This window comes from Micrasema longulum, unplaced genomic scaffold (genome assembly GCF_059751315.1).
Source record: "Micrasema longulum isolate JH-2025_06_02 unplaced genomic scaffold, ASM5975131v1 h1tg000114l, whole genome shotgun sequence".
Lineage (NCBI taxonomy): Eukaryota > Metazoa > Arthropoda > Insecta > Trichoptera > Brachycentridae > Micrasema > Micrasema longulum.
In genome coordinates this window covers 115,954-142,273 of record NW_028277320.1, presented here as the reverse complement: position 1 = coordinate 142,273, position 26,320 = coordinate 115,954, and the positions used below count along the sequence as shown (strand labels likewise).

Genomic DNA, 26,320 nt, shown 5'->3' with positions numbered 1-26,320 from the left:
ACTTGTCAAATACATAATTAGATTCTTGTTTGTAATATAAAAAAAACATATGTACTCATTGTTTATCATTTGTTAAAGTCAAAAATATTTAAACTGTTGTGTAGATTTGGTAATACACTCTTTTCACAAAAGTGCTATTATCTCAGTTTCTAGGTGGGATTTAAACCTCGAACTCCTATTCCAAAGTCCGGAACGCTACCTACTATCTTCACCTAGATTCTGTTTGTTGGCGGCTTCTAGCCATTCTTCCTCGTCACGACCCGCGGGGGCTTATGTCAGTTCCGGGCTATAAGTAGACTAATGATCGGATGTCCGGTTCCAGGTGTTTCGTGAGCGAGTTGGACCTGTCGGGGATGCAGGTGGACGTGGCGCTGCGCAAGTTCCAGGCCTACTTCCGGCTGCCCGGGGAGGCGCAGAAGATCGAGCGGCTGGTGGAGGTGTTCAGCCGGCGCTACTGCCTCTGCAACCCCGACCTCGTGCAGCGGTTACGGACCCACGACACTGTGAGTATTCCACGTAACCTGACCGGCAGCCAGTACTCCTACTTCCATCGATAATAATGATTTTGGCTATCTGTACGCATTCCATTTATTACTACATATTCTTGTGGTATCATTTGTCAAGAATTACATATCAACGTGAGGATGTGTTTATTTAGCTATCACCCTTGATACAAGATTGACTAGGAATGTAGTAACCCATTTTATGTGGGCTTCGCTACAATCTAACAATCTACAAGTCAATGCAGCGCCCAAAAGTCCAATAATGACTAGTTTTTGATGAAATTTTAATTAAACACTCACCATGTTCTGCTTATGATAATTTAATAAGAGATAAGAGTAGAAGTCTGTATTAAATAAATAAAAAAATATATATTAACATATTACAACAGAGATTTAGAATATTTTAGAGAAGGTAATATAGAAGTCTAGGGCTTATGACCTGTTACAAAACAAAAGAGTTATTTGATTTGGGCGAGGGATGTAATTTTTTTCGTATCGCTATCACAATACCTCTACGCTGTATCCCCGTTAAATGTCTTGTTGTTTGTGCAGATTTTCGTGCTGGCGTTTGCCATAATAATGCTCAACACCGACTTGCACACGCCGAGCCTGAAGCCCGAGTCGCGCATGTCCCTGGAGGACTTCATACGCAACCTGCGCGGGATCGACGACTGCGGCGACATCGAGCGCGACATGCTCGCCGGCATCTACGAGCGCGTCAAGGCCAGCGAGTTCAAGCCCGCCAGCGACCACGTCACGCAAGTACGTACCCGTTATTTATTATTCTTTCTTCCTTATCTTCACGAGCGCGTGAACATCACCGGATGCCTCCGGGAGACCCTACCGCTAGCCGGCACTCTCGCCTTCTCCCATGTTAATCCCGTGTTCTTTCATTAAAGTGCAAAGATTGTCGTACAATACGATGTCTGCATATACGGACCCGATTCAGCCCGGAGGCTGTTCCCGGACGCCGTGTGCTCCGACTAGGGAGTGGAATGGAATCTGTTATGATATATACGAAAATTTGTCTTTCAGGTGATGAAGGTGCAAGCCACCATCGTGGGCAAGAAGCCGCAGCTGGCCCTCCCGCACCGCCGTCTCGTGTGTTATTGCCGGCTCTACGAGATCCCCGACATCAACAAGAAGGAGCGCCCCGGAGTCCACCAGCGAGAGGTGTGAATGCGATGCCGATATATATTTATTTAACAATTTAACGCAGTTGAAATAAATAATAATGAAACAAGATCATAGCACTTTTGTAAAAAGAGCGAATAATCAAATTTTTTACTTTGACAAATTATAAATAATGCATACATGAATTTTTTATAATCCAAAAAATAATTTAATTATGTATTTGACCAGTTTGAATGAATTTTAAAGTCTGGCTATCCACACAACCTAAGATGTGTATTTTAATTACTACCAAACTTACTCTGGATTAATAACACAAAATGATATGTCAATCCTATAAATATATTAAACAAACATGTGTATGAGAGTGGTTTAAGGATTGACATATCATTTTGTGTGTTATTAATCCGGAGTAAGTTTGGTAGTAATTAAAATACACATCTTAGGTTGTGTGGACAGCCAGACTTTAAAATTCATTAAAACTGGTCAAATACATAGTTAAATTATTTTTTGGATTATAAAAAATTCATTCATTTTTACATTTGTAAAAAAAAAATTGAGCGGGAATTTTGTGTACCCATTACAAAATTAAATAATACAGACCAAAATGGATACACAGTCATTGGAACAATAGGCATCATCCCTCCCCTCGGTAACTACATGTGGGCATCAACCATCTTCCAGGAATTAGCCAACAGCCTGTTAGCCACATGTGCAACAGTAACTATCCATAATCTACAAATGTTGCCCTTCGGATATTTTTGTTTGTTTCGTTATCCATAGTGTAGAAACGGTGCTTTATATTTTTAGTTTTTTTATTGTTTCCTTTTAAGCATGAATACTTGACAAATTTACTTTTTGTGTTTATTTTTGTAAATTTATTGATAATTCTAAGTTGCTAGAATTTCACTCGTCCACGCGCTTTGTAGCTGCAAGACAATTGGTAATCTAGCTTCAATAGGTAAATGTTATCAACCATTAAATACCTAAATTTTGTAAATGGGGTCTGGAATTCCAACCGTTCTTGCGCTCAGTAGCTGCAAGACTTGTTGTAATCTAACTCCTATTTTTGTAAATTTGTTTTTTTATTTTGATTTTTGAAATTTTACTTTAACTCTAAACTTCATCGTCAAATAAAACAAAGAGTAAATGGGGGCTAGATTTCTTACTGTCCATGCGCTCTGTAGCTACAAGATGTGCTGTAATCTAGCTCCTATATGTCATAATTGGAGACAAGGAACTAGAATCCCAACCGTCCACGCGCTCTGTAGCTGCAAGGCTTGAGGTGATTTTCACAAAAATGGCGCTATATTATCCAAATATAATAATACACATTTTGTTTCTTTTTTATAGGTGTTCTTGTTCAACGACCTGCTGGTGGTTACCAAGATCTTTAGCAAGAAGAAGTCTTCGGTGACGTACACCTTCCGCCAGTCCTTCCCCCTGAGCGGTATGAATGTATCCCTCTTCGCCGTGCCACGTGAGTATGATGCAAAATTTTGCATTTACATTTACTCTTGCGATGATTCTGTTTTTTGAGACATTCTTGAGGATTTTAGAAGAATTTTGGGTGTGCTGGGGTTTGACTTTTTCTGGTGACAGTGTTTATCTAAATGAAGGGAATGTGATGACGAGGTATGCCCAGAAAGTAATTTCTGTGTGACCGGTTAAAGAAAACAAGTTGGGACATATTCAGAAAAAATCTTTTGCCTTTCAACTAATTTTCTATGTAACTCCCATAATTTTGTAGGCATTTTTCATAGCCCGGTACAAACTTTTGTATTCATTTTTTATAAAAGGGTGCTGCCCTCTTCATAAAAGGAGACGCCCATTTGTCTCACTTTTCTCCTTACAATTGAATCACATGTTTTCTGTACACTACACAAATCTGTCGATGAATGTGGACTGGTTTAATATTCTTCACATTAACTCTCCCTTCCCGGTGATGCGTAGCTAGTACACATTGCATTTAATAACTCTATAAATATTATAAATTCTGGGTTAAGATTATCAGTTTTCCTCCGTTGTACATTTACGTATCCATTAAAATATATGTTTTTTTTAAATAATGAATACTTATCAGGAACAGAAAAAGCATTTTATCACAAATCGGAGATAAATCACCAATACAATAGAAAGTTTACTAACATATCGCAAATCGCGTAGCGTAAAGTAAAAAAATACCAAATATGTAATTGTCTCTCACTCTCCTTACATATCACTCTCGACACTACACGCACCTATATTTGGGAGCGAGAGAGACAATTTCACGCACCACACATGCAAACATCATAGTTGCCAGTACTTCTGCTAGATGCCAGTTAGTTAGTCGCTTTCCGGATTTTGTTGGGGGCGGTTCTTTCGCCCGCGCTACGAGCATTAGCTAATAGTTTTTTAATGTTTTTAGCAATTACATTAAAAATATCATCACTTTTGACTTTAAATAATTGAAGTATAACCCTATGAATATTTAATTTTTCTGGTTTAAAATCTCTAATTTTTTGCATGTTTAGTCACACTAGACCATAATGCAAGGATGTTTTTGGCACAGTAAAGGAAGGGTTAACGAAACAAATAACAGGCCTCTTATCTGGTAAGCGGTGGGAGTTTCAATTTTATTTGGCATTTCCAACAAGCACCACGAGGCGTACACAACAGTCAGCTAACTCATGAGAGCGTCAACTCCTCAATAGGCAAGGGTACATACCACGTATCTGCAAATCTGCAATTGCAGCGTTGGGGCGGCAAGGAATATAAACGGAACTGACTTTCTAGATATATCTTGCGTTGTATTTCCACAAGATTTATTATTAAAATGCTTCGCATTCCAGACTACCCGTTTGGCGTGCGCCTCACGCGGCGCGTGGACGGGCGCTCGCTGGTGGCGTTCAACGCGCGCAACGAGCACGACCGCGCCAAGTTCGCCGAGGACCTGCGCGAGTCGGCGGCCGAGATGGACGAGATGGAGGCCATCCGCATCGAGGCCGAGCTGGCGGGGCGCGGCCAGCTGGGCGCGGCCAAGGGGCGCCCGGCCGCGCCGCGCAACCTGCCCGACAACAGGGACAGCGGGGTGGACGTCGAGCTGGAGACTCCGCACGATCACGCTCTGGGGTAAGGAAGGATGTGGAGATGTGTTGCGTAGTGCATTTTAGGTGATTCCATAAAAAAATATTAATTTTACACTTCATATACATATAAAGCCGGGCATATTGCCTTAAGGCGATTTCTTCCTACGTACCTGAACCGTTCAGTTTGAGGAAATTACAAATACATGGGCATATTTTAACCGAATCTTATAATTTAATACAACAATTTAAAACAAAAATTAACAAAAAAATTTACACTATACTATGAAGAGAGGTGAAGAGACGTGATAGGATGGAAAGACGAAGGAAAAAAGAACAACTCAACCATTTATATAATGACATAAAGAAGGGGCATCTCGAACATTAGTGGGTAGACTATTCCACAATCGAGCAGCTACTACTATGGATGTCGTATCTCTCATTTTAAGCTGTTTTAACCCTTATCACACCAAACATTTAAATAATTATGTATTTTTCATAAAATAAATACAGAAGAACTTTGTTTCGAAGCAAGCTTCTTTATCAAGGTATAATTAACTATTGAATATTATCCTATTTTATTTTAACAGTGTTTACTAATAATTAAAATAATACTCACGAGTTCCGATACAGACTGAAGAAATATTCCACAAATCACAACTTATGACACCAAAATAATTATGCGCTAAAACAATACTCACTTACAGATTCAAAAACCTTTCTTACTCAAATGAAAGACCCCTACAATACATCACATATAAATAATATAATCACTATATCCTCAACACAAAGACAACTTAAACAAATACAAACTAATACCACTTTCGGACAAAGGGATTTTTAGTATTATTTAATTAAAATCTAAAAGCTACTTCCACTATCTATTAAAACAATTGGTAACGAGAAAATGTTTAAAAAGGCTATAAAAAATGGATAGTGGAGCTAGGTAGAAGTAATATGGATTGTCTCATTCGCCCAAACCAATATTGAATCAACCGCTCCACAAGTGTATAGCTTATGTTAGGTTTTTGATATTTTCATTGTGCGTTTTGTAATGTAAATAATATAGATGTACGTATACACCTAATTTTTAAAACAGTCTGAATATTTTGTTAATTATCTCTGTTTATGAAGTTAGTCTTCTTTGTTTATTCTCAAATGTAAAAACATTTCAAAAAAGTATATTGTTAAGTGTCGTCGGCACGGGTAACCCCAGTGAGGTCACATTATTTTTATTATTGTTTATAGTTTGTAAGAGTAAAATATGAATAAATAAATAAAATAAATCTAAACGTATGGTGCCAATAAATAAGTCAAGTCTTTTTGTCATGTTGTTCTTGTAAAGATTGTTCTCTAAATCATTGGAATAAATCCGTAGCATGTGATAACAAAATATAAAAAAAAAAAATACAAATTTAAAAGCTTCAGTTGAATTTATTTATCCATAGAATCACTTTGTAAAGCGCCCTTGAGGTATTATATTACAAAAATGGCGTTATATAGATTATCCATAATAATAATAAAAAAGATAGGAGGTGCGGAGTGAGGTGGATACGAATTTAGACTAGACAAGAGTGGACTAAAGGAAATATTGTTTATTTGGTTAATTTTTTTTTATTATGAATAACTTTTTTAGTTTCTAAGATTTCCAAGTTGTCTTATTTTAGTATTGTATTTTCTACCAGGTGGTTTATGAATTCAGATAAATTATTATTATTTATGCTCCTTAAGTGTTCTTTTACTCAAATATCAAAGTTTCTTTTAGTTTTTCCAATGTAGATTGAATTCGCAAGCGAATAGTGACTGCCTATATGGACAATTCGTCCCTGCAAATGTGCATTACGGTGCAAAAAAACCACATTAATATTTAAACGTTTATTTTTCCAGGGAGGTGACAGTGGGAATGCAGTACCCGCAGACTTACCCCCCGCACCCCTCCCACAGCGCGGGCCACGCACCCAACATGGTCATTAAGAGGAATGTTCTCAGTAACTCTCTCGTAGACATCAACGATCCAGGTAAATCATCTTGTTCAGTGTGGGAATAATCCTATTTCATCCATTAATCTTTGAATAGTCAAATTCGTGTGGCAGTTTATTCTAAAGTGAGGACAGGACAATGTTGTCTTATCCCAGCATCGGACCTATTATCATAGTGTGACGCTGGACAATGGCTTACTTACACCACCGGGGGCTGCCGAATAGTCAGGACAATAGGATATTAGCCACATGCTCCGAGAATGTTTTGTGTGCCTCTTGCGGACATTTTATTAACATAATTCCAGATAAAATAATACTAAAGTTTTACCTACCATTAAAACTCTTATTATGTTGCCTTCGTCATCCAGAACATATTTTATATATGTGAGAGACGACATTTCGATTCTTGTCTTGTAGTGGTCTAAATTAGCTTCCATTCTCCTTATATTGTCAACACTGGGATGACATCATCTATATGCTCTGTGATTGGTCGTTTGTTTTGTCACCGGCAGTTGGCATCATGCACAATTTTTTGTCAATTCTAATCTCACCAAGCAGTAATTAAATATGTTCTGGATGACGAAGGCAACATAATAAGAGTTTTAATGGTAGGTAAAACTTTAGTATTATGTAGTGCCGTTCGTCATCCAGAACATATTTTATATATGTGAGAAGTGTTTGTTATCGCCTTGGTGACAAAACTGATGTCAATTGTGAGAGGTTGTTAATTAGTCGAGTATAGGTTCAAACAGATTTGTGAGGGATGGCAATGTAGAGGAGCTGCCACCTTCCATTACTTCCTTTCTGTAGTGTTTTGCGAATGTGTTCTCGCTCTTCCAATTTCCTCTTTCCAGGATTTTTTCAATTGGGCAATTTTCTAACCAGCTGAGCGATGCTACTGCTGACCTTGTACTCCCTGCTGATTCATCAATGCCAGCACTTCTTAGGACTGTTTTTACCCATCCTCCAATTATTGTTCTTGTGGCAGGTTTTGGTAAGCCCGTGGTTGAGATAAATAAGTCTGGTATGGAATTTAATTCTTGTCTTCTTACTCTAGATAAAGCGCATACTTCTCGAAGCCAATATACCGGATCCGTACCTTTTTCTGAGGACGCATTAAGTTTCCACCCGGACTGCTGGCGAGTTGCACAGTCAGTTTTAGATCCAAAAGCTGGCCAAAGAATAACATGGTCCCCATTGTCCACAAGCTGTCTGGTGTGCATCGTAACAGAGTAAGGTCGTGCACTCTTCTCCCAGATGCGAGTAAAAGTATGACAGCGCATCTTCGAGAGGCATCAAACAGAGTAACTGTATCTGGAAGGTTTTCTTTTAACCAGTTACTAACCTGTCTCGGGTCCCAGATAGGTAATACTTTTTTCCCTATAGTAGTATTGACTATACCCTTCATTACTTGTTTAACTACCGTGTGATTATTAAGCCTCGATTCACACTCTGGGTTAGTTAAAGTTGAAATGGCCGACTTATGAAGAGCAATGGTACTAGGAGCCAAGCCTTCTTTAAGTTTCAAGTGTGCTAAAAATCTTGCTAGCTGCGAACCTGACGGGTCAATCCTATTAACATTATGTTTAACACACCATTGGCCCCACCGTTTCCATGCTGATTTGTAGGCAGTTACTGTGGACGATCGCCACCCAGCATTGAGAAGGGCCTTTTCACGTTCTGACCACCCATTTATCGCTCCTCCCCAGCCCCAATCATCCATACTTCCATCTCTAGTTTTTGGATCTGAGGAGGGTGAAGACCTGTTGACATATCCACTAGGTTGTCGGCTAGATTTGTTATTTGCAAAGCTGGGGCTAGGGCTCTCGACTGGAGATCTGGCAACCAGAACACTTTGGGCCACCTTGGTATTACCAATAGGTAAATACCGACACACTTGTTTCGATGTTCCAGGACTCTCGGTATAAAGCAAGGTGGTGGAAACACCCATGCCAGTGGGAAGCGCCAAATTCTGCTGAAAGCATTGTGGAATAGGGCTGCTGTGTCGGTGGGGTTTATGGAAACATAACTGTTTACCACGTGAGCTGTCTCGGACGCAAATAGGTCCACCATGGGTCTGCCCCACAAGCGGAATATTCGGTCGGTCGCTGAAGGTAGAAGGTGCCATTCGGGTAACAAGGTCCCTCGTGAAAGATGATCGGCGAGTCCGTTGTATCGCCCCGGGAGATAATACACTTCCATCCTTATATTGAGAGCATCCACTAATGCCAGAATCTGATATGTCAACTGAAGAAGGTTTGCTGATTTCGTACCTCCTTCGTTGCGTTGATATGCCAGTACCGTCCTGTTGTCCGATTGAATGAGACAAGTAGAATTGCTCAAACTGGCTCTCTGATACTTCAATGCCTGGAGAATAGCAAACACTTCTTTGAGGTTGCTGTGCCATTTGGTTTGTTGCGGTGTCCAGCAACCTGATAGTGGAGTGTCGTCTACCTGCGCTCCTCATCCGCTGCGTCTGTCGCAATGAAGTGGCATGCTTTCGGGAAATGAATAAGGGAATGGGTATTCACACTGGTCATCCACCAGTTTAGGTCGCGTCGGCCGCGGGCAGTGTGCGGTTTTTCAGCCTCCGTTCGTACCGTCGCGTCGCCGCGTTTCCCCGCGTGATCCGTTCTGAGGACACTGCCAGGCGGGGAGTTTGACTGGGGCGGTACATCTGTCAGAGAATAACGCAGGTGTCCTAAGACCAGCTCAGCGAGGCCGGAAATCTCGCGTCGAGCAAAAGGGCAAAAGCTGGTTTGATCACGATGTTCAGTATGCATAGAGACTGCGAAAGCACGGCCTATCGATCCTTTCGTATAAAGAGTTTTTAGCGAGAGGTGCCAGAAAAGTTACCACGGGGATAACTGGCTTGTGGCGGCCAAGCATTCATAGCGACGCCGCTTTTTGATCCTTCGATGTCGGCTCTTCCTATCATTGCAAAGCAGAATTCGCCAAGCGTTGGATTGTTCACCCATCAAAAGGCAACGTGAGCTGGGTTTAGACCGTCGTGAGACAGGTTAGTTTTACCCTACTGATGACCGATCATTGCCATAGTAATACTGCTCAGTACGAGAGGAACGGCAGTTTTGGACATTTGGTTCACGCACTCGGTCGACCGGCCGGTGGTGCGATGCTACCATCCACAGGATTAGGCCTGAACGCCTCTAAGGCCGTATCCCGCCTAGGCAAATCGGGCGGTGATACGTGATGTGAGTTCCGCGAGTCGAAGGGCTCTCTAAACAATGTGACATCTATCAGGCGGCCCCCGTCCGCGGGGGCCTCCGTCGAAGCCCGACGAGGCGGGACGAGCACCGCGCTGCGTGGTTAAATGTCCCGGCGCGATGGCGTCCCGCCTCTGACCAAGCTTAAGTTCGACGTCGGAACTCGGAATCGTCCGCAGACGACCTTCGTACCTGATCGCAGCATGACGCCGCTCTACCGGGTGTTGTACCCGGTAGAGCAGCGTCATGCTGCGATCCGTTGAGACTCTGCCCCACGCCAAGAGATTCGGTGGTTTTATCCAAAATGGTATCCGATAGCCATTGAGAATTTTTAGGGCGAAGTCGGGGGCATTTGCGGTACGCCATTGTTCTAAAGAACCTTGCAATTGCCCTCCCTGAAATCGCCCGGGCTGGTTGTCAATTGTTTTGGGAGCGACGGTGCGAGGTCTGCCCACGCCCCGTCTGCCTCCGAAATTTCCGTCCTCTGCTGGCAGAGGAGGAAAGGCCAGAATGGTGACCGGGGTCTGCCCGCCGGTACTGAAACGGAAATTGGGTGGGACCCAGATTTCCCGCAGGAGCACATTGAGTCTGTTTGACTGTTTGTGCTCCGCTCTTTGGCCTTGACACTGTTTTCCTAACCCTGGGGGTCTGCGGAAACTGAGCCCTAAAGACTTTGCTTGCCCCACCCAGTCTCTGCAACTGGGTGACAAGTTTGTCCTCATTGAACAGATGAGTCACCGTGGGAGATGGCAGCAAAAGCCCTCTCCATACCTGTGAGTTGGACACATGCAGGCGTGATAACCTCACAGTTTACCTCCAACTCTTTGAATCCCGGGTCAGCAGCATACTCCTTCAGCACCTTGGCGTAACGGACATTACACCAACCGGGGGTGTCGAAATTCTGTAGGCGTTCCACTGTCTTTAACATGGCATCGGTCGGTGCTCCCATTAGTGGTTCCATTAGTGGTTCCTTTAGTGCCACTGCGGGGTCCGGTACATGAAATACCGGAGCCGTGGATGTGCTGCAGGCACTGACACTAGGCCCTAACACATTTGGAGTCTCCACCGGGCCTAAGGGAGACTCTTCGTCTTCGAAACCCTCAAATTCACTGTCAACTGCGCCAGATACGCCGCCGGCATCTCGCTTAAAAACGAACTTCTGGAGATCGCTTAACTGGCGCGTCAGCTTTTTGAGCATTTTATTTTGAGACTTTTTCCTGTGTCTCCTACTTTTTACGCGTCGCGAGCCATCCGAACTCGAATCAGAATCCGTGGTCTCATAACGACGCTTTCGCGTACTTGAGTCCGTGTTCTCACTTCGGTGTTTTTTTTTTTTTTTTGTAGTTTTCGCCAGAGTCGGCGGTTCCACAAATGACATTACGGCGCGCGAGGGTTATGTGATGATAAAGATATGTAAATAATATTTGAAGCGCAACGACGCACGTTGTTTTTAAAAAATAAAAACCGGTAAACAAGATGGCGTCCACAAAACAATGCGCGTCACTAATACAAAATTACACGAAAAAACAGTGAATAAACGCAATACTCCTAGTCAATTATATCATATAGTTTTCTTTAAACAACGGAAGCTTTTAAATAAACAATTGAGTTATCTCTAGCACTTAATGTATCACAAAAAACTTAGCGCGAGATAATTCGTGACCACATAGAAAGAATTTCTATGTCAATTGACAAAAAATTGTGCATGATGCCAACTGCCGGTGACAAAACAAACGACCAATCACAGAGCATATAGATGATGTCATCCCAGTGTTGACAATATAAGGAGAATGGAAGCTAATTTAGACCACTACAAGACAAGAATCGAAATGTCGTCTCTCACATATATAAAATATGTTCTGGATGACGAACGCCACTACATAATACTCTAAATGCATTAAAACCACTTCAAAGTAATTAAATTTTCACTGTAATTCAATCAAACTCAGGGAATATTTTTAAATGTTCAAAAAGGCCATAAAAAAATGGATAGCGGAGCTGGTAGAAGTAAAATGGATTGTCTCATTCGCCCAAACAATATTGAATCAACCTGCTCCACAAATGTATAGCTTATGATATGTCTTTGTTCTTTTATTGTGCGTTTTGTAATATAAATGTAATATATTTTGTAAATGATATAGATGTACATAAATTAATTATAAACATAAATATGTAGTGTTTAAAACTGTCTGAACATTTTGTTAATTATCTCTGTTTATTGAGTCTTCTTTGTTTATTCTCAAATGTAAAAATATTTAAAAAAAAGTATATTGTCAAGTGTCCTCGTCACGGGTAACCCCAGTGAGGTCACATTATTTTTATTAATAATCATAGTTTATAATGGAAAAAAATATGAATAAATAAATAAACGCTAGAGTCGCCTGTTTCAATACACATTTATGTTGAAGTTTCGATAGACGGTCAGCGGCACTGTTTTTGGTATGACCGTGTAAGTACATAAAAAACCTGGCATCGGCGGCCGGCTAGTTTGTGTCTAGGGCCTTAATTATCAATTCGCTGTCCGCTTGTTTGCAGTGGCACTGGCTCAGGAGCGCCTGCAGCGGCGAGGCTCGGTGGGCTCGCTGGACAGCGGCATGTCCGTGTCCTTCCACCACTCGCCGTCGGCGCGCGCGCTGCACCCGCCGCCCTCGCACGCCGCTCCCGCGCGCGCCCCCGTCAAGGGCCACCCCGCCATGGCCAACGGCCGCGTGCGCCGGGACCGCGGGGGGAGCGTCGGCGGCCAGGACAAGGGGCGCATGACCGAGGTCTGAGGGGACGTCGCCGGCGATCGGAGGAGAGAGGTGACCGAGTACACCGCTACGGAATACGCACTATAGTTTTTCTTCCGAGAGGTGCAAGAATTATCAGGGTTTGAGGGGAAAATGGCGTCTTCGGGAGTATGCAAATGTAGATTAACCGAGTTTGGCAAACACTCGCGAGAACATTGTTCATTATAAACTATCGCTCTCCGCGGAAGGGGTGTGAGAATATTGTTTTAATGCACTTCACGAATGGGCGTGTCATGCGGATGATTAGGTTCTCTGGTAATACTGTATTGAGACAACTCACCCTCGTATCTTCAGCAGTGATGTCAGCACATATGAAAAGAGATGGATGAATGATAACTGTTTCTACCCATCATATTTTCAAAGTTGATTAGGAGGAAACAGTCAAGACCAGCTGTTTGCCTGATAAAAGCCCGAATAATTGGATACGCTGATTGAGACTGCTGAATCAAGTCGAGCAATATTCCAGAACGATGTCTTCTGCAACACGTTCCACAATAAATCATCACTTTGTATAAGTATCAATACTCTGGTTCCAAAGCTAGGATAGATAAAGGATTATGAAGTTCTGTCCTTCTGTCTAGCGAGAGATCTTTCGTACCGCGAGTGGCCAAGTAGTCAGGTTGATGTTCGAATAAATTGAAAGTACCGACATCTATTTGATACAGGAGTAGTCAATTTTAAAAAATACCTACTTTAAAATATTACTCATTAAACAATGTTCAATTGCCAAATGACTTCGATAGTCTATTTTAAAACTGATTTCATATTTTGTATCAGACATGTCTTGTTTTGTAATATATATTTTTTTATATATTAAATGCGAGTTACGCAAATAGCGTTATTAGTGTACATATCGCCATCTATGGGATGTTTATGAAAATGATTGATTCCGAGTTTCTAAAAGATCGTGAGTTTTGCCACTAGATGGCAGCCGACGCGTAACTTGTTAGAATTTTGTACCGGATTTTGCAGCTAGATGGCGTGTGAGTTCAGCTGTCTTCGATAGCTTTAATTTGTGTTTAATGAGCGAAGTGATAGACTGGCATGACTTAAAAGATTAACGGATATGTCTATTAAAAGTTTGTATATAATGTTATGTCCGCAAATGCGGGATTTCAAGTTGTCTATCTAGAGAGAACGAGAGAAGTGAAAATGTGTTCTAAAAAACAATCGGGTGAATATTTTAAGTATCCTATACCATATTCTAAACTTGTTTAAAATACCTTCTGTTTTTATTTTACTTTTAGAGATCGATCTATTCTGAAATCGTTTACCGATTAAATGTGAAATAACCATCTCATATTTGCCAACTTTACCGTAAAAATTTAAGGTTTATACTTATCAGTTTTTAATAATTAAAAAGACATTTATGTGCATAAATTGACATTTTAAAACTGCGTCTTACAAGGGGAATCTTCACCAGCGGAATTTTGAGAATTGTCTTGTCGTATTACATGGATCAGAAAATGGTACAAAATCACGTGCAAGATTTGGCCCAATGAATATTGTGTCGTGTAATACGGACATTGGGTGAAATCTGGGGTCAAATTTAGAAAAAATTAGAACAGGACCGATCTTTCAAAAAATATTTAAACCATGATCTGCCCGTGCGTCCTACACTTTTGATACTATTAACTGTCAACGCGTATTTGTTGTTGGCTTATTTGTCTCACTTCGCACTTTCCTTTCTGGAAATACTGATGTTCAGTAAGGTTCACGATCTTTTTTGTCGGTTTTTGCTCACATAATAATATATTGTCGGTTGCCAGTGGTCGCATCATGTCGTTGTGACTCGTAGCGTCGTTTTGTCAACTGTAAATCATGAAAACATCTGCGTACTGCGCATGCCATAAAAAAGGACATACTCCATACTTGGTATTCCAGCCTTTTGTTTGCTGTCAAATATTTAAAAAACTTTAAAGGTATAAATAGACTTTGTGAATTCCTAATAACAATTCCTAATAAGAATTCTTTAAATCACTGGTGATTATTAAATCGGTTCGTTAGCATTTAATTTCATCTTGTCTTTTTGTTTCAAAAGTCGAACATATATTTAAACATATAGCTCATCAAATTTTAAATAATAGTATTTTTAATACAAAATGAATCTTTTGAAGAAATCTCATAGATTTAAGTTAACAAATTCTCGCTAACACCAAAATTTTGTCAACGAATATAAAGATAGATATGTTTGGGAAAAAATTCTTATAAATAAATTTAGAAAATATCTTTTTGTTTGATGGACAAATTATATGGCAAAGTGATTTAAAATAAAGGAAAAACATCACCAAATCATATTTAAAAATTTATCCAAAACTGGCAAACTAAATTTTATTAAAAAGTAGTGGTTTAAAACAAAGTAATTAATGTAACAATGTTTAATATTTATTAAATAAAAAGTAGCCGAAATAGATGATAATAGGGAAATATCACGCTTTTTTTTATTTGTTTGTTTTAATTAATAAGATAAGTGGCATAAAAAATATTTTTAAATTTTTAATTCTGGTGAAAACTGTCCATTGCATTGGCCACGACGCTCCTAATACGCCACGATTCGTGTAAATTTCGAACTTTGTGACCGTTTAAATTTAAATAGAACATTATCACGAATCTTGATGTCACAATTATCAAGGCTAAACATGTCGCGTTTTTGTAGGGACGTATTTTTTTAAAATTTCCTTTTAAAGTTATGTATTAAAACATTTCTCCACAATGTTCATATTGATTTTGAAAATAGAATTAAATTTTCTAAATCCATTTCCGATATTTTTATCGGTATTCGTAGTATGTGATATTTCCCTATTATACAAATACAGTAAACCCCCCTTTTTACATTTTTCAAGGGAGCTACAAAAAAATTGTATAACTGAGGAAATCACTGAAGTGAGGAAATGAGAAATGTATGGAAAAAATCATAAGGGATTTTTCTCAAGCCTGAGTGTTTTGTGATGTAGATTCACCACTGTAATTAGGCCTCCTGGTCTGTTGTGGTGCAAAAATAAATAAAAAGAAAAATATGGAAATAACAGGTATCATAAAAGTGTCAAATAGTTTTTCCGCGATGTATATGACAGTTGAAATTCTATGGTGCCATACTAAAAAAATTATACCAAATAAATAAAATTTCCCAATAAGGAAAAATCATTGTATGCATTTTATGCTAATTTCAGATATTATTTTTTTACCTACATAAAATTATTCAAACATTTTTTTAAAAATTCAATAAAAAAAACATATTGTAGTATTGATTGAAAAAATACAAAATATTTTTAATGAAATCAAAGGTAAATATGAATAATCCCCAATTATGACCGTTTTTAAAAGAATTCTGCAGTTTTTCATTTCTTCACTTTAGCGTTTTCCTCATTTTAACTCTTTTTTTGCTGCTCCCTTGAAAAACGCAAAACAGGGGTTTTACTATTGATTTTATATTAACAAGGCACCATATTTGTGGACTTTTTATTCGATTAATAAAAGCAGAAAATGCAGAAATGTTTTATAAAATAATGTAGGGGCCGTAAATACGGAATTCAATAAGACATTAGTAATAAGGAGAAATAATTTGTACATATGATTATAGAGTGTGTTATCTGGGAGGAATACATAAATGTGCTACAGTCATGTACATACATACATTATATACGTAGTTAAGTAAAGAAACATGTACTAATCTAGGTAATTTATTTTAGTATTAACTTTGTTGAAAATATTACCAGTAGATGCGTTTTAAAGTCATGTAAAAATACAGCTAATATTAACAAATGTGGGGTGGGGTGGGGTGTTAACATAAAGGGAGGATCTATTTGTAAATGCTAATTCGAAACTGTTTTAATGCCCTCTGAAAACTGATGCCACAATGGATGCCTGAGGTAATATTTGACCGAGAGTTTTTTAAAATAAAAAATAATTCAACAAAGCCAATTTATTGACTTAGGTTAAAATTTATTGCAACAGAGGAAATTTTTTTTTGAGAAGGGAATATGGAAGTCTATACAGCTTATGGCCTGTCGTTTTAAGTGGCCACTGTGTAACTGTCTGTGTGACGATATTGAACACTTCCTTTTCATTCCGGAAATATTTTTAATGTCTAAAAATAGATATAATTTTTCCGAGGTTGGTAATTACATACTTATTTTAATTTAAATACGTCTTCCACAGTATAAATGGTAATAAATAAAATTCATTGGATTCTTCAGCCGTGTCAATTTGGCTTTTTCTAAATTAACGTAGTAATGCAGAAAGCAATTTTGAAAAAATGACATATTGGTGTCATCTAATAACAGCCAGGTCGCTTTTATACAAAAAACTATAATAATCATCTTCTGAAAATAGTGTAGATCACAAAAACGGCATTCCTCAATTTGCAGAAAACACGCACAGCACTAGAATAATCTTACGGTACAGATGCTGGTGGGAAGATTAATGCCTCCAGAAATCTAGTTCTCTTAATTAAATTAAAGTTGATAAATACACAAGTATTTTAATTTTATAAATTCACTAATTTAAAAATACCCATATTGTCATTTGTCAAAGTAAAAAACAGTCTAACTGTTGTGTTGATTTGATTATTCACTCTTTTCCCAAAAGTGCTATTATCTCAGTTTCACTTTTCTACAGCTGATTGCTTTCTGCGTAACTACGTTCAAATCAATGTTGTATGGATACGATAAATAAATAAAAATATATAGTTAGGTCATTGTGAAAATTGTGGATCTGTAAAAATTCAATTTTATAAAAGAGAAAAAATAAGACATGTCTATATTGATTTGATAAATGGCGTTCTGCTTAAAATAAGCATGTTAAAACTAATGACGTATATTAAATAGATAAGCCATTTGAATTCATGGTTGATTGTCTTCCATACCTTTATTCTCTAATGAACTTGTGCCATGACTAGACTTGACGCTACGAAGAGATATGTCGTCATGTGTCGTGAAAAAATGCTTTAATTGCAAGGCGACTGTGAAACACAGAACAGATATATCATTTCATTCGTAAATATTATCCAATTTCTGGTATATTTTTAAAATTTTGATAGCTGCCAGCTAGTGTTATATTTACGGGTACGAGTTACACAGAAATAAATATGAACTAAGGAAAAAACTATTCTTTGCAAAAATTGCAGATTCGTAATTTTTACATATACCTAAAAGTATATTTAATATTTATATATTTTATATTAATTAGAAAATATTATAACATAATGCCCCGACTCAACATAGATTTTCTAGCGAGTCGGGGCAAGTTTACAGGCACGGGTCATTCCTGATTGTGCCGCTATAAACTGTGTCTCTGTCTTTAATAAATGTATGTACGATGTTGTAAACATATAAATAAATCAAATCTGTAATTAAGTTAAAATCTCAGTGTCAGTTATCACCAGTCCGGGAACTATAAAATTTAAATAACTCAAAAATGCCTCTCGGTACCTCTCAGTGCTCTATGCATCGATTGTCACATCTAGCAACTTACTCAAATCTAATTTTGTCTTTCTTCTTACCAAACTTAATGGTGCATGAGACGCCGTATTCATGTTACATTGAAAATTCCTTTACATTGAAAAGTTACGTGACATAAATAACATATTTTAAATTGACCCGGCGGGAAACGGAACTAGGACTTCGTACTTGGTAGACTAACACGTTAACCACTGCATTATGACAAAAAATTGCCATTTCAATATTATATTGTCTATGTAAGTTCAATACCGCGGATGAACCATTTGTCAAAATGTTCAGGAAGAACAAAAAATCTTGTGATTTTGCAAAAAACTCATTTAAATGCTGTTTATTCTGACTTTTGTCCATCTTCAAGTATTTGTTGGATTTAGTCATGCAATGTCTTTCTCGGTCTTCCTCTATTTCTGCATCCATCAACACTCACAATGTAAATATTCTTAGCCGTTCTTTCGCTGTCCATTCGCTCTATATGTCCGAACCAGCGCAGAGCTCTTTTCTTGATTTTGTCGATAATGCTTATCTCAGCCTTACATCTATCGTGCATAGTTTTACCACACGTTCCCCTGAGAGATCACATTTCGATAGCATTTAGTCTACTTTCATCCCAGTTTTCCCAAGTCCATACTTTGCTCCCATACATCAGGGTCGGGACCAGGACCCCATTGTGAACTGCTAATTTTGCCTCTTGCGGCAAACATTTATTTGCCAAGGTTGATTTAAGTGCACCGTTCACTCTGTTCCCGGGACTCACCCTCCTTTCAATATCTTTCAGACATTCCATCTCTAGTAAACATACTTCCCAGATACACAAATTCCTTTATACCTGTTTTAGTATAACCCCATTCACAGTGATTTCACATATAGTCATACTTTCATTTCTTTCAAAAACCATCACATTGGATTTATCGACATTCTTCAGCAAATCGCTTCCCTCGCATACATCGTAGACCTTCGTTACCAAGAATTGCGGTTCCTCTTTGTTGTTAGCAAGAAGCACGGCATCATCAGCATACAAAAGACAATTGACAGTGAATTTACCCATTTTTGCTCCCATTCTTAAGCCTTTCAGTTCTTCCACGCAGTTATCGACATACACGTTGAACAGCCATGGTGACATCACACATCCCTGTTCGACGCCTTTATGAATGTCAAACCATGATGTGTATGATCCATTTACCCTAACACATGTCCATTGGTCAATTTCGAAATTCAAATATACCAATCAATGTGGCATGTCCCATTCAATTGAAAATGCCGAAAAACATTAGGATTTTTCGGCTCATTCGCGGCATTGAACTTACATAGACAAATACTGTTTTTCACCAAAACATCTGTAAAATTTTTAGATTGTATTTTTTGTATGATTCGAGTTTCTTAAAAAAAAATCTCAACTAAAGCTATGTACAATAATATAATAATAAAATAAGAATAAAACTGTCAAGTCATTAATATTAGATTGTAATTAAAATATTATTTGTATTGTTATTCATTATTAAATAACCAAACATCTGTACCAACTTTTTATTGAATAATCTGTATATATTTGCAATGGTGTGATTTTGTTTGTTCGCACAATTACGGTTGCTTTTCATTAACTCTTTCAGACCGACTGTTTATTCAAATTTTCAGAAATTTTAAGATATATTTACTCACATGCCAACCGAAAAAAAATCGGAAAAATATATTTTTAAATTAACTGTTATCTCTACTAAATATATCAGTATTTTTTTCTGCTGAATCAAATTTAACTATAGTCATTTCTCTCCCTCTTCCATTCATGATTCAATGATTTTGTCTATTTTCTTGTACCTTTACTTTATCATATTGTCTATTTTTTTGTATTTGGGCGTACATATAAATGAATAAATAAATAAACAAACAACAAATGAATAAATGTTTATATCCGCACGAATTAATCGAGGTCTGAAAGAATTATATAATATGAGTAACTAATTTTTACTTAAACTAATTTGCATGCTCTACAAACTAATTTTATGAAATTTTTCATTTGGAAAAATAACAGCAGTCGACATTCTGTAGAGATTAAAAATTAATGTAAATATTTAATATAATGTGTTTGTAAAACGTTTACCACATCTAACCAAAGATTCGAAATGGTTAAAAACTTCTTATAATTTTTATTGTTATTTTTTGCAAGTTTTATTTTGCAAGGAGTCATTTTCGAATTGATGTAATCTCTTCCGAAGATGTTTCTTTTTTGAAAAATTGTTTTTCATTTTAAACTTAAACTAGTCGAGTAATTTTTTTTATATTTAAATATATCTTTATTTTGTTTTACTCGCCTCGTATATATTATAGAAGGAAAGAGAGCTCGTTTCTTCTGCGGCTATTTGCCAGATGGTGACACTTGAGGAAAATGAGTTTACATTGGCATCGCCAATTTATTTATTAAAAAACATGTGCATAAAGTATTTGCATTTTTACGATTAATCTATCGGCAGCCCCCTCAGTCTAGTGGGTAGATTCTCGCCTGACTCACGGGGATTACAGGTTCGAGTCCCAGTGAAATCACAAAATTTTTTTTTGAAGCCTGGGTTGTTCTGTAATATAATTCAGTAATATTTTTTGGTCTGTTGCGATGAAAATAATATTATTCTCTTGTAACTTTACGCAATTGTGAATTTTGCAAAATTTTATTTGTAATTTTGATATTTTCATCACTCATTTGTGAATCAATATAATATATTTCTCAGTAACTCAAGGGTCAGCCGTATTTATTTCTTTCGTCGACAATTCATATGATAATTTGTTATTTTTGATTTTATAAATACATACAGTGAATCTTCTGACAGTGCGAATGTTATTATTTAGTATTGAAAAATATTTATTTAAGATTCATTTCGATATTAAAAAGTTCTTTGAAGATAAATCTAAATTTGACCATGAATTATTTGCTAAGTGAGAGTTTTTCCATGCAGGGTTATCTGAACACATCTCTAAATTAACATTAACCATTTAGTTCTGTACATAATTATATATTATTAAAACAAATGTTGATTTAAATTCAAGATAAAAAAAATACATTAATTTATGTTGTAGAAATTATTTTTTTATGCCACATTTAACCTCAGAGTAATAATTTGCTCCCGCGTAAAGAAAAGCCGTTATTTAGCCCTGTTTAGCTTAGAGCAAAAGCTTTCCAAAGTTTTAATCATAGAATGGTTTTGTCCGTATGGGCGACTCTATTAGCCGGTGGCGTATCATTACTCCAAGCATTAAACTATACTTGATTATAAATGAAATAACATATTACAACAGAGATGAAAAACATTTTAGAAAATGGAAGAATTTTGCCAGCCGCAGGTCAAAAACCCTGTAAACACGTACACTTTCATATGCCATTCATTAAAATATTTTCCATCTCTGAAAGAACTATGAAAGTTAAAATATATTTTCAGGCGTAGCCTAGTATGTAGGTCAAATAATTCAATCAGATGAATCTCACTCACATCATTATCGATACCTGCAAAGGTTCAGCTCTTTTGCTTCACAAAAATCAATATTGTCAGGCAAAACAACTGTCCGATTAAATTTCTTATACACAGCCGATCAGGGTTTACAATACGGACGCTGTAATGCGATCGGAAACATCGGTAAAGAGTGCTGACGACACACGGCATTATAACTCAGAAAAACTCTTGTGTAAATTTGATATTAAGTTCCTTAAATAAATAAATATTTTGAACACATTTATTTGATACAATTTTAATTTGTTTTCTTTAAATTCTGCGTGAAAAGATGATCTCTCTTTTAAACGCTTTCGCTCTTTTGACACGGAGTTTTATTTGTTCTTTTTATAACGTTTGGTTTTAGATTTTAAGTCTTATTCTGATATGATTTGTACAAGAAGATTTACTGTATGTTCTATCATGTATACCCATCAGATCTGAAGTATAGAGTAGGAATATGTCTATTAGAATTGTAAGAGGTTTGGAACTGTAAGTAATGTAATATAACACAGCATCACTATAAATATTTATGTTATTAGGTTAAGTGCGATGAATGTCATTTGTACGGAGATTGGGATAATTGAAATGATGGGGTCATTATAAATAAAGCAATTTCAACTGATCAACGTTTGTTTTTATTTCATATCAAATCATCATCATTGTTCGTGTCCAGGCGGAAGAAGAATACAGTTCTGTGTTTGAAAATAAACGAGCAATGTGTTATTTTATTTATTTATTTACTCATGCCCTGAGTCAATTACAACAGTTAAATGAAGAAACATGTGTACTATAAACTGAACAAAAAGAACATAAAACCGTGTAGCAAATAGTAGATCTACCCGGGAGTGGTATTCCAAACGCTATTGCGGCCGTATTACCTCGCGTATTTACATACAAAATACACGAGAAAAAACGCACCCCAGGGCCTCAATTATGAATGCTATCTTCATCTGTATATATCGAGACGGTATACTTAACTTCTGTACTATCTGTATCTACCTCGGTATGTTCTACCTGCTTGCTATATCGACTTCATATGGTCGAAACGAATCACGAATGACCGCAAAAATTAGTCCGCGTTCCTTACTTCATTAAATATAAAAATAGTTCTCATTTATATTTTAATAGGCTTCTGTAATAGAAAGTGCCCACTTTAAAGCGATTATAAACTCCAATAAATCCCAATTCAAGCAAAAAACGCTCGCTTGAACATGATTTTTAAAAGACTTTTGACACTTACCAAAACAATATGCTTTATATCGTCTGCATTTATCTACCGAGTGACTACAAAGCTGGCTCCTTTAACGTCTCGATACGTTCACTCCGGAAAGATAGTAAAACAGACGGAAAAAATATAATAACTAATTATTTTTTTATAGTGGAAACTTTCTTACGCCTAGATACTCTTATATGTTGATAGGCCAGAATTATTTTTTTAGACATTATTTTTCGCATCTAGCCACTCGTTTTGAAAACTGACTGATCGCGCCACTTGCCCGTTGGCAGATGAACGCTCGTAATTGTCTGGTTCACGGAATGTGTTATCTTTATGCTTTGCACTGAACTCTAATATAGGTAATGAATGCAATTCCTACATTGCACTGGGGTTCTGGTACCTTATTGTTTGTAACTTGTCTCGCGGCAGTCAGGATCAGATCAGATCGTGGGGTCATGAAGGAGGGGCACTTGAGATGGTTTCTTGATTATTATTATTTCACGACACAGTGGATTAAATTAATTATTAATCGCAAAAGTAACTAGTTCGCGATCGCGGTGAGAAGTGAGAAAAATATAAGCACATGAATACTGACAGTTCGGTTATTAACAATTGTTCTTTTGTTGTACGCATTTGAATAATTTTTACTATTGAATATGTTGGGCCGGAAACAAAAATGTGGTACCTACCCACAGTAAGAAACGCAACATCTCAACCAGTGCCTCGATTATGAACGCTTCATCTTCATATGTATATATCGAGACGGCATACTTAACTTCTGTACTATCTGTATCTTACCTCGGTATGTTCTACCCACTTGTCATATCGACATCATATGATCGAAACAAGCCAATGGAATGACCGCAAACAATTAGTCCGCGTTCCTTACGTCATTAACATTGAAAATAGTTCTCATTTATATATTTAAATAGGCTTCTGTAATAAAAAGTACTCACTTCGAAGCGATTATAATCTCCAATGAATCCCAATTCAAGCAAAAAATTACTCGCTTGAATATGAATTTTGCATGAATTTTGGAAATCACCTAGACGGTACGCTTAACGATCGTCTGTATGTATCTATCGATCGACTAAAAAGCTGGCTCCTTTAACCCTCGATACATACACTCGGAAAGATAGTAAAACAGATGGAAAAAATATAATAACTAAATTATGTTTTTAGAGTGGTAACTTTCTGACGCATATAATCTGTGTCTGACGCCTAGATACTCTTATTTGTTAATAGGACAGAACCTAGTGACATTATTTTCACATCTCGGCGTTCGTTTCATTAAAGTGACAGTTATGTAAGAATTTAATTCGACTTAAAAACTTACTTATTTCTCTCTCATATTTTTAATAGGCTTTTAAGAAAAAAAATGCCAACGTCAAAACGATTAATTTTTTTAAATAAAACATAATTAAAGGATAAATTGCTCGGTGGAACAAAATTTTTGTCACTCTTTATGCGTAGATAAACGTATCGAGGGGTTTTAGACCCGTTGGTATAATCCGATGTACTAACATAAAAACTTGACGGTGGGGGATCGGTAGTGTACCTTAGTAGTAGGTCGGGAGACTTTTATCTTCAACTATGGCGTCACACTGAAGCTATGTCATTTTAGAGCGTAGATATGTGTACCGTGACGTACACTTCCCCTTGTTTCATAACTATGTACCTACCCAAAACTTGAAGGTGGGGGGTCGGTAGTGTATCTTTGTAATCGCTAGAGAGAGTTTATCTTCAACTATACCGTAAAGGTGAAGGTATGACGTCTTTATCTTCCCATCATAATCAAGGCCCTGGTTACAGTGATTCCAGGAACTTATTTAGCATAGACCCCCATCTATAAGAATAGAAGATATTAAAATCATAATTAGATTTTTTAAATCCATTTCTGTTCCCTAATAAATTAGAGTAAGAAACAGTCACCCTCGTGGTGTAGTGGTCAGCGGGTTTGCCTACCACGGAAGAGGTCTAGGGTTCGATTTCCGACATGATTAATATGAAATACTTATTTAAAAAGGTGTTTTCACACTAGAATATTTCATAGCCCCTGGAGCGTAAGACTGATTATCTTACCTTCATGGTAACAAAAATGGTCAAAGTACGCTACGATTGGTGTACCAATGCAGGGCCCTATACACCGTTAGGTACGGATAGAAAATGATGATGAACATGATTTATTTTTATCTAAATTTGTTGCAACAGAGAGGGAAAACATTTTTGAGAAGAGAATATGGAAGTCTAGGCATTTAGAGGGCTTATGATCTGTCATTGGCTGGTTTAAGTGACCGATTAACACACGGTGTAACATTCACTATTCTGCCTATCTTTTAACATCCACATTTCCTCATTTTCTCTTCTCAAAAATGTTTTCCCTATCTGTTGCAACAAATTTAGATCTGAATAACTCCCTAGGTAGGAAATTCAGCCTATCTGCAAACATTTGGAGATACTCAAAACATTGATGATTTATTTTGTTTATTTATTTTATTAAACTCAAAAAATATATGCACTTTGGCGGACTTAATAATAATTAAAGATGTTTCAACTCCCAGTTAACCTAAAAATAGACTGGTGAAAAGTAGGTCAAAATTTGTACTTTAAAAAATAATGTGAATATTTTCAAATTGCGGCTGTTTAATTAAAAAAATTACATCTAATAAGCTGTAATTTTTTTTGCACTACCCAAAGTATTTCGGGCCCAGACAGCGAAACTTTTAAGGAACATTCCTTGTGGTAAACTTTTTTATAAATCCTAACAAAATTTCTTTAAAATCTCATTTTTTAAATTATAATTTTTCAAATGGAGACAATCCTTAATGTCTCGGACTAGCATCCCTTCCGCAAACTGGATTTCGCCTCCTGGAGTTGCCAAGATTGACATATTACAACAGAGATGGAGAACATTATGAATTATAATTTTCAGAAACCCCAACATTGGCCAATTTTTAATCACTAACGAAATGACACAAGTGGTCACTTTCAAATTATAAAAAAAAAACATAATTAACCTTGAGCGTCTAAATTTTTGACCTGACAAAAAGCAGACCCTTTAATTTAAGAAAAGTCAATAAATAGTTTTCTATGTGGACCCCTTAAAATACATCTGTTGATGTATGGGGTTTCTGAAAATTAAGATGAATTTTTAAAGAAGGTAAAAAGAAATTATGTCATTGGCTGGTTCGAGTGGCCCTTTCCACGCTCAATTTTTTTAAAATTATTTCAGGCGTTTTTTACTATACTTACGTTACTCGCCTAATAGAGGATTCAGCACAAAAATTAACAGACAGAAAAATTGAAGAAGTCGGGAAGTTTAAACATAGGCAGAATGGTAAATGTATAACAAACCAACTCGCTAGAAAACTTCAGGGGCAAGGTGAATAAAGCCACAAAAAATAAAAGAAAAAAAAGAAAATTATAGGTAACAAAACTACACAAAAATGTTGCACAAAATACGCGGGTATTTGTATTTTACTTT

At 37.1% G+C, this 26,320-nt stretch overlaps 1 protein-coding gene and 1 long non-coding RNA gene across 11 annotated transcripts in view; one reads left to right on the top strand and one right to left on the bottom strand.

The window, feature by feature from the left end:
• Positions 1 to 22,246, top strand: part of siz (Brefeldin-resistant Arf-GEF family protein schizo) — a 247,742-nt gene extending 225,496 nt beyond the window's left edge. For all 10 annotated transcript variants that reach the window (XM_088239230.1, XM_088239254.1, XM_088239240.1 and 7 more), the window contains 7 exons: positions 323 to 503; positions 1,056 to 1,265; positions 1,539 to 1,676; positions 2,988 to 3,114; positions 4,466 to 4,745; positions 6,587 to 6,717; positions 12,438 to 22,246. In XM_088239230.1, the coding sequence (XP_088095356.1) occupies positions 323 to 503; positions 1,056 to 1,265; positions 1,539 to 1,676; positions 2,988 to 3,114; positions 4,466 to 4,745; positions 6,587 to 6,717; positions 12,438 to 12,673 (1,303 nt within the window). In that variant the 3' untranslated portion in view covers positions 12,674 to 22,246. The remainder of the gene's footprint in view (positions 1 to 322; positions 504 to 1,055; positions 1,266 to 1,538; positions 1,677 to 2,987; positions 3,115 to 4,465; positions 4,746 to 6,586; positions 6,718 to 12,437) is intronic.
• LOC148284494 (uncharacterized) lies at positions 20,900 to 22,923 on the bottom strand. The gene is made up of 2 exons (XR_015824710.1): positions 22,861 to 22,923; positions 20,900 to 22,752 (listed from the first exon to the last, which is right to left on the bottom strand). It is a non-coding gene; the product is annotated as an uncharacterized LOC148284494 (long non-coding RNA).
• Positions 22,924 to 26,320: the final 3,397 nt, after the last annotated feature.